A 7,877-nucleotide genomic window follows, 5' to 3' on the forward strand; every position below is an offset into this window, starting at 1 on the left:
ATATATATATATATATATATATATAGTATTTTATATATTTATATATAATTTATACATGTTACATATGTATAATTGAAGCTCCTCTACATATTTATATTTTAACATGCGTATACATATGTATGTTACAATTTCAGGATACGGACCATTTTGAAACGGTGGATCTCTTTATAATTATCGAGAACATTTTATGAAGACAATATCAATGTATAATATATTTTAATATTTGCTATATAATTGTGACGACCTATTGGATAATAAATTTTTCAATTATTTTTTACTATATTAGATATACATTTAAAATTTTACTGTATTAGAGAATGTATAATGAAGCTATTCCAAGTAGCACACAGCGCTTACAAAATGTTAACAAAGCGCTAAAAAATCACATACAATCCTTTTTTTTTAGCGCTTTACAAGTGCTGCTGTGCTACTTGGGATATATCCACGATGCCAGAAATTGTTTCGAGATCTCAAACCGAGAAAGAGTTGGCCAATTGCATTGATCAATTGATCGAATTGTTCGAACGTGATTTGTTAATTCCTTCTCCGTCTATGATCTCGGAGCAATTTCATCGAGAATATAAGGCTTTAAAATGAATATTATACTGCTTGAATTGAATAATTGTTCATAGGTGTGTTTGCGTTGTTTGAAATTCTCAAGAATTTTGGCACTTAAAAAGATGAAGATTGAGATAAATATATATTTGAGCGTTGAAGGGAGGGAGAGAGAGAGAGAGAGAGAGAGAGAGAGAGAGAGAGAGAGAGAGAGAGAGAGAGAATAAAGATGCAAAAGGTGCAAGCAACACAAACAGATCTAGTTTTGTATAGCTTCACATAAAGTTTACACGAAATATAAATAATATAATAACAATAATATAAAATATATATAATTATATTATATTATATTATATATTATATAATATATAATTTATATATACAATTTTTTATATAATATAGAATATTATTATGGAAGCATATATTATTGTATATAGTTATACATATTAGGGAGTTTTTGCAATACCGTTTATTCAAATACGATGAACACTAAGGTCAGTTATCTTCTTCTTAATAACTGTTTAAGAAAAGGATAATATGACTTTGCGTTCACCATATCTGGATTCTTTATTTCAAAAACTCCCTATTGTTCTTATATTTGATGCAGGAATTTATAATTAGTACCTACTATGCATTCTGTAAATAGAATTGAGATGTTACATATAAGAGATTTCAATAGATTAAAATTTTTTTTGTTTAGAAAAATCCATCTTTATAATACAGCACCACCAAATGAGATATTAGGGAACATAGGGAGTTTTTGCAATATCGTTTGTATCATGGTAGAAAGAAACAAAGTAAGCCATTGCGCATAATGACAGCAAAGGCTGGAAGACATGATTTGTCAACCAATTACGGGGGATCTTTTTTATACGCACAATGCTTACAGATGATTACTATTAAAAACACACAGTATTGAAGTTAAAATAACAATGATATATTAATAAAAACTATTAAAATATAAAAATATTATAAACTTTAACATTATTATTAAACAGAAATGAGATTGCACCAATGTGTCAAAACAAAGAGAAACCTGAGAGAGGACATAGCGGCTCAAAACCTGTGACCCCAAAATGCTGCCGCGCACTACTGTCTCTCTGACAAAGTGTAAAGGCTTAAACACAATAAGCACAGACAACAGAGAATAACGAGCCGTCTAATCAGAACTGTGTAATACTATATCTCAGAGCTCTGATTGGACAGCTCGTTATTCCTTGTTGCCTATTTTCTTTAAGCCTTTATTGTTATAGAAAGTGTGTGTGGCCTAGTTTCCACTGTTTAAAACGAATCATAATGTAACCAACCAACTACAGTCGAGTATTCCTCTGTTATAATCGAACGACAGGAGAATGCTCGAATGTAGTTAGTTGGTTCTTACATTCTGGGTATCAATCATGAACTTTATCCCTAGGATGGAAAGTGAAAATTTGAAAGTGAAACTAATGAAATTATCAGTAATTTTAGTAAAGTCGCTCACTTTTATAATTTTCAAATACACAATCGAGTCAGGAACTCGATGCATCTTGAAATGAGATGAAAATTACAAAGGTGAGCGAATTTACTAGAATATTGATAATTTCATTGGTTAACTCCTAGTAAATTTACTTACTTTTGTAATTTTCACCTTGTTTGAAGATACAGAATCAACCACCTGATCCGGTTTAAACTCTCCGTGGAAACTAGGCCTGTTACTAGCTTTAGAGTGAGTATATAGGAGCTATGGTAGGAACATGTTGAAGCATGTTGCAACGCAAACAAACCTGTAGTGTTGTATCGACGATTACGGCAATTAGTGTAATTGAGTGCAAATCGGTATCATATTTTTGATGTTAAATAATTTAATTCTTTTAAGGTTATGAGATTGTTACAACAAAAAATATATAACTAAAAGAGTTAAATTATTTATTAACATTGAAAATATGAATGAATTAATTTGCTACGTTTGTGTCAAGGTGTGTTAAGGATTAATTGGAAAGTATTCAGCCTGTATCGGAATACGGCCAAGTTGAAGGGGTGCGTGTATCGGTGGTCTCTGTTTGTGGAACAGTTTGGAATTGATCCATTGCTTTTACACTGTTCTGCACTTTAGTGTGCTTTCACTAACTACGACTGTAGTCTGTGGTTATCAATCGAGCGTTTTGAGAGGACCACTACTTTTCTACGATTATCGTGTGTGCTTTTTGCTAAATCCATATGACATGTAATGTATGTTTGGCGTGCTTTAATCAATATGATAGTTGAATAGTTGTGAGTTATTAAAGTGCCGTTAATGATTTAAGCCCTGTGGTTTGCTGATGGTCATTCTTTATTGAACACTATTGAATACATTTTTTAAAGGTTTTTTTAAAGGCACCGGCAGATTAATCTATGCTTTTAGACGGTGGGAAAACTATGTAGTTGCAATGGTTGCGAGCACGATTGATATGACTGGATCTATATACCATGAACGACAAGTAATTTGTTAATGTTATTATATTCTTTTCGTAAATTGTTTTTATATCGTATTTATATTGTATAGAAAACTCATCACACCATACATAATGCGAAGCAATTGTGAATGGAATATTGATGTTTAAAAATATTTTTACGTTATTTGAAAAAAGTCTTTTTACTTACTTTGTTACGTATTTATGCTATATAAAATTATAAATTGAAATGTAGGTGAAGGAGCTGTGTGCATTACATGCATTAAACAACTTGTTTCAAGAGCGTGGATTTAGCAAGCAAGAATTAGATCAAATTTGTTACAGTCTGAGTCCAGATGTGTGGATCAATCCTCATAAATCTCTATTAGGACTCGGCAACTATGATATTAATGTTATTATGGCTGCTCTTCAAAGAAGAGGACGCGAAGCTGTTTGGTTCGACAAACGTAGGTTCGTACAGTCATTGATGTTGTAAGAATATGACCATGTAAGTTACGATTGTAAACGTTTATTTATTCCTTCTGCCTTAGAGATCCAAAGTGTCTTCGTTTAGACAACATCGAGGGTTTTATACTTAATGTCCCAACTGAATACAAACTAGGTTTTGTGCTACTTCCTTTGAAACGACGTCATTGGATCGCTCTGAAAAAGATACATGGTGCCTTTTATAATCTTGATTCAAAACTGGACTCGCCGCAATTAATAGGAAAGGTTATTAAATAATATAATTAAATAGAATTTGTTAAAAAATATAAACATATTTTCATATATTTTGCAATATTAACTATATTTTTTTCTTATACCAGGACAACGATTTACTCATATATCTAAAGGATCAGATAGATAGCAAGGAAAAGGAACTATTTCTTGTTGTTACTAGAGAAATTGATAGCAATCAAGGATGGTTAATAGATACATGTGAAAATCAAGACGACAATAACATGGATCATGATTCCATTCGGTATATTGAGGATGGATACCCAGATATAGATTTGAAAAAATCTGAATCTAAAGAAATGAATGAAAATGAAGAATTTCTAGATAACAAAAATTCTAGATAATTGGGGCCACATGCACCATGTTCCACTCAATTGTGTATTTATTCATTCCCTTGTTGCTAATTTAAGGAAAGGTAATTATAATTATTGTAAGGAACTTGGAATTATATAAAAACAGAGAATACACAGAGAAAAATAAAGCAGATAATGGGAATTACACCTAATAATGTTTCACTGAGCATGTTTTGCAATGTTTTTAATCGTATTTATGTGTTAACTCAAATGTGATATTTTTATCTATTTACTTTTATTTTATTTGAGAAGAGTTATTTATATATTGTGTACATTTCGTACTATTCATGACACATGCGTAACAACGCATTTTAAGAAATAACATATGTAAGATATATATAATGTTGTATTCAAAATGAAAATATATTGCTTTATTAAAAGTTAACGTATATAAGAAAAGAACTTGTATTTAAACAACTGCTACTTATATGTGTATATCGTGATATTATTTATATGTGATAATCATATCTCTGTCGTTTTAAAAAGCTTGTATAAATAAACACACTTGTAATATGAAACTGTTATGATACATTTTAGATACAATCATAACTTTTACACAATAAATACGCTTGCAATTTCTTTTATAATGTAATTTTAATCCTGTATATATAAGGTGGTATTAAGAGTACACATTATTATTTATATTATACATATAAGAGCGTAAAATTTATTTATATCATATGGCATATATTTAAGTTATGGCTTTAAGTAAGCATCAAATAATTAGAAATTATTTATTTTTATTGTACTGCATAAATAAAGAATCAATCAGCCAATGAACATCTACACAAATATACATATATATTATACAAGTAATGATATATTGTTATAACATGTTAGATCACCACTTTATTGCAAGTGCTGTATTCATTTTCTGTATCTCGTGATACTGCGTATTGAAATATGCGTTAACTTTGTCCGTATGCTCTCCTCCTAGCCAAGTTTTATATAGGTTCTGTACCACTTTATTTTCTTCGGGTTTGCTTAATGGAAGTTTATGATACATATTTTCTAATGTCAATGCAAGTTCTCGAGGTTGAATGTTCCCGTTGGGTTTTATTTGTGCTCCGCCGTTTAAGCAACCTAATAATAATAATTATATTAAGTTTAGTTACTTGTATTGCATTCTAAAACATTTTAAGCAAAGCAATAATTACCACACGGGCATGCCATAATTTCAACATAGTCATAAACGCATTTGCTCCTTTTCATTTTCTGAACTATGTTCTGTATATTTCGGAATCCATTAATAATAGCGAACTTTAATAACACTTGATCATTTCTTTTCAATTCTGCCTCTTGAAAATCAGGATTTCTAAGATTTTTGAAATCCACTGTGACATTATCCTCGTCAAAAAGATTCTTTGCTGCGTAACGAAAAATGAAATCTGCGTAACCACCTGATCCTGAGCCACTATGACCCCACAACTTATTTCCAATTTCTTTATTGCAAGAACCGAATGGTTGTTTAATTTCACCTTCGTCTATTTCGTTTAATATTAAACCATCTTCACTTAGCATCTGTTCCAATTCAACTGAAAAATCAAAAGTTGATATTATTTATACTTAAATTTTAGTAATTTTAAATTTAATGCAGAAATATGAATAAATATACTTGATGTTATGACACAGTCTATGTCTCTCGTCTTTCTTCGTTGATTGTAAAAATCTTCTCTGGAAGCTTCCAACTTCTTATCATAGCAGGGCATTACAGTTACATGATATATCTGTTCTGGTGACAGATTCATAACTTCAGCTAAGTGGTACTTTACTAATGATCCCATAATTTGTTGAGGTGATTTTGTGACACTTATATATGGCAATATAAAATTTCCATGAGTTTTCTCAGCATAACATACCCAACCTTAGAAATAATATATTATAAATCTCATAAATTGACCAATATCTGTTTTTTTATAAATAAATATTTTACCTGGACATGAAGAAGACAACATTGGTAATTGATTTTTCATGCCCTCTTTACTGGCTTTATAACGTTCGACGAATTCTTTGGCAGCTTCTAATAAGACAAAATCGTCAGCCACTGTCATATCCAATACTGCATCAGCTCCCAATCGATAGAAAAATCCTGCCAGTTTATGGAGAGTTTGCTCAGGGGTAAGATCATAGTGTTGTGCCAGTGATAACACTGGTTGCACTGATAGACTTACTATTATATATTTAGAATCTGTGCTTCCTACATTCTACAAAAGCATAAATGATATTATATTTAAAACAACATTTAAAAAATGAAATAAATTAAAAATCTTAATAATTTTGTATATCTCATTCAAAGATAAATATTGTAGGTATAAATCTAAAGTTTACATTTATAAAAGAATCAGCAATTAGTACTGTATATTTCTATATATTACTAATTCTATAACTAATTCTATATATTATTAAATTAGAAAATTATAAAATATTTATACATTGTAGTAATACTTATTCTTTACCTGTTGAGCTACTTTCTCTTGAAATACCTTAAGCAATTCTTCTCGACTTTGTTGAGTAACGAGCACACTTTCAGCAGATGTAATGCAACCACTGCATGCTAAACAGTCTGCAAGTGTAATCTCAACTTTTTGTAATTTTTCTGGTTGTCCAATCTGTATAATAAAGCAAACTTTAATGGAAAGTTTTATGCTAGAATTATACTTTGGCAAAATGAATGTTGTAGACATTTACTTCATTGAGTGCTGAAAGGGCATTATCTGATTGTATTTTTATCTTTGCACCAGTTTTGCTTTTATTTGCTTGCATTTCTATGGGTTTAATGCATTCCTGTAATATAATTTAAAATAGTGCATGAAAATTAGATTCAATACAGAATGATATTGATCATTATACCTGCGATGGAGTGATGAAATCATCCAGATTTGTAATTTGCAACGCTCCACTGAATCTTGATGCCATTTTTTCTAAATTTTACTTTTTCCCTAGATATTTTCTGTAAACGTGCAATTTATATAAAAGAAACTTACACACAAAAAAAATCTTTTCCTTTTATAAAGACAAATATTTTCTAATTAAATAAATATTTATTTTTCAAAATCGTTAAAATGATTTATACAATTGTAGATTATTTTTTATAAATTATAGTTCATCGTGAAGCAAAAATAAACAAAGCTTGCCAGCGTTAGCTAATAAATATTAATGTCGAATTGAGATATTAACCTCTTTACTCTTGAAACATAAATAACTCACTAAATTTCAAAATTTCTGTAATTCTATATGTAAATAAAGCGTCTGTATCACAATTCGACTACGTGTTAAAACTAAAAATAATGATAAAAAAACATGCCTGTATCCAAGAAATAAGAAATATTTTCATTAAACTAATACAACACAAATGTCAATAAATGTCTTCGTGACGGATAATTTATGATGGTGACAATGTGCTCCTCTGACTCACTGACTTGCGCCTGGGACACCGCAACCGTGCCACTGTATAGAGTACTCGTGTTAGCATTGTTAGAGGCGCGATTTGCTTATAAAATTGCAATAATGACCGAAGTGAGGAAGGACGACATTGTAAAAATTTTCCACACTTATCCGTTTTGTAGAGTAAGTAAAATGCAAGCCGCATTTTATTATAATTTGTTATGTAGCTTTCGCTGTGTAAACAGATGTAAAAAATGACGTTTGATCAATACGTACGGGAAGCTTACATATCGCAAATTATTAAATTGACTTCTGATTTAAAATCAAAATTACGCGCATTTTATTTGATTTCGAATGAATATCATTTTGTTATTCAGTTTGATTTCATAATACATAAAAATTATTTTAGATATTATTATGTATTACTTAAAATTTATAT

The 7,877-nt window shown here is 29.9% G+C and overlaps 3 protein-coding genes across 4 annotated transcripts in view; 2 read left to right on the forward strand and 1 right to left on the reverse strand.

The window, feature by feature from the left end:
- The first annotated feature begins 2,233 nt into the window (after positions 1-2,233).
- LOC108747628 (josephin-2-like) lies at positions 2,234-4,340 on the forward strand. Of its 2 annotated transcripts, none has more exons than XM_018485223.1 (5): positions 2,234-2,260; positions 2,936-3,011; positions 3,220-3,434; positions 3,515-3,695; positions 3,791-4,340. In XM_018485223.1, the coding sequence occupies exons 2-5, from the start codon at positions 2,961-2,963 to the stop codon at positions 4,043-4,045; spliced, it is 702 nt and encodes a 233-aa protein (XP_018340725.1). In that variant the 5' UTR covers positions 2,234-2,260; positions 2,936-2,960; the 3' UTR covers positions 4,046-4,340. The 2 variants fall into 2 exon arrangements, with proteins under 2 accessions (XP_018340725.1, XP_018340724.1); XM_018485222.1 differs by lacking the exon at positions 2,234-2,260 and adding an exon at positions 2,628-2,805 and having other exon boundaries at positions 2,896-3,011.
- A 402-nt stretch (positions 4,341-4,742) lies between these two features.
- On the reverse strand, positions 4,743-7,425 carry LOC108747591 (probable cytosolic Fe-S cluster assembly factor CPIJ010948). Its single transcript, XM_018485156.1, has 8 exons — positions 7,359-7,425; positions 6,905-7,004; positions 6,743-6,838; positions 6,511-6,663; positions 5,988-6,258; positions 5,670-5,918; positions 5,212-5,589; positions 4,743-5,137 (listed from the first exon to the last, which is right to left on the reverse strand). The coding sequence occupies exons 2-8, from the start codon at positions 6,968-6,970 to the stop codon at positions 4,896-4,898; spliced, it is 1,455 nt and encodes a 484-aa protein (XP_018340658.1). The 5' UTR covers positions 6,971-7,004; positions 7,359-7,425; the 3' UTR covers positions 4,743-4,895.
- LOC108747592 (dynein light chain 4, axonemal-like) overlaps positions 7,426-7,877 on the forward strand; it is a 1,089-nt gene continuing 637 nt past the window's right edge. Inside the window, exon 1 of the mRNA XM_018485157.1 lies at positions 7,426-7,621. Within this exon, the coding sequence (XP_018340659.1) occupies positions 7,439-7,621 (183 nt within the window). The 5' untranslated portion in view covers positions 7,426-7,438. The remainder of the gene's footprint in view (positions 7,622-7,877) is intronic.

This window comes from Trachymyrmex septentrionalis, unplaced genomic scaffold, assembly GCF_001594115.1.
Source record: "Trachymyrmex septentrionalis isolate Tsep2-gDNA-1 unplaced genomic scaffold, Tsep1.0 scaffold20, whole genome shotgun sequence".
Classification (NCBI taxonomy): domain Eukaryota; kingdom Metazoa; phylum Arthropoda; class Insecta; order Hymenoptera; family Formicidae; genus Trachymyrmex; species Trachymyrmex septentrionalis.

Bases quoted from the DNA above. Each gene is read 5' to 3' on its own strand.
- LOC108747628 (XM_018485223.1), top strand. From the start codon at position 2,961: ATGGTTGCGAGCACGATTGATATGACTGGATCTATATACCATGAACGA. The intron at 3,012-3,219 runs GTAATTTGTTAA...ATTGAAATGTAG, and splicing joins CTATATACCATGAACGACAA to GTGAAGGAGCTGTGTGCATT. The intron at 3,435-3,514 runs GTTCGTACAGTC...CTTCTGCCTTAG, and splicing joins GTTTGGTTCGACAAACGTAG to AGATCCAAAGTGTCTTCGTT.
- LOC108747591 (XM_018485156.1), bottom strand. From the start codon at position 6,970: ATGGCATCAAGATTCAGTGGAGCGTTGCAAATTACAAATCTGGATGAT. The intron at 6,259-6,510 runs GTAAAGAATAAG...ATGCTTTTGTAG, and splicing joins AAGAGAAAGTAGCTCAACAG to AATGTAGGAAGCACAGATTC. The intron at 5,919-5,987 runs GTAAAATATTTA...ATTATTTCTAAG, and splicing joins GTTGTCTTCTTCATGTCCAG to GTTGGGTATGTTATGCTGAG.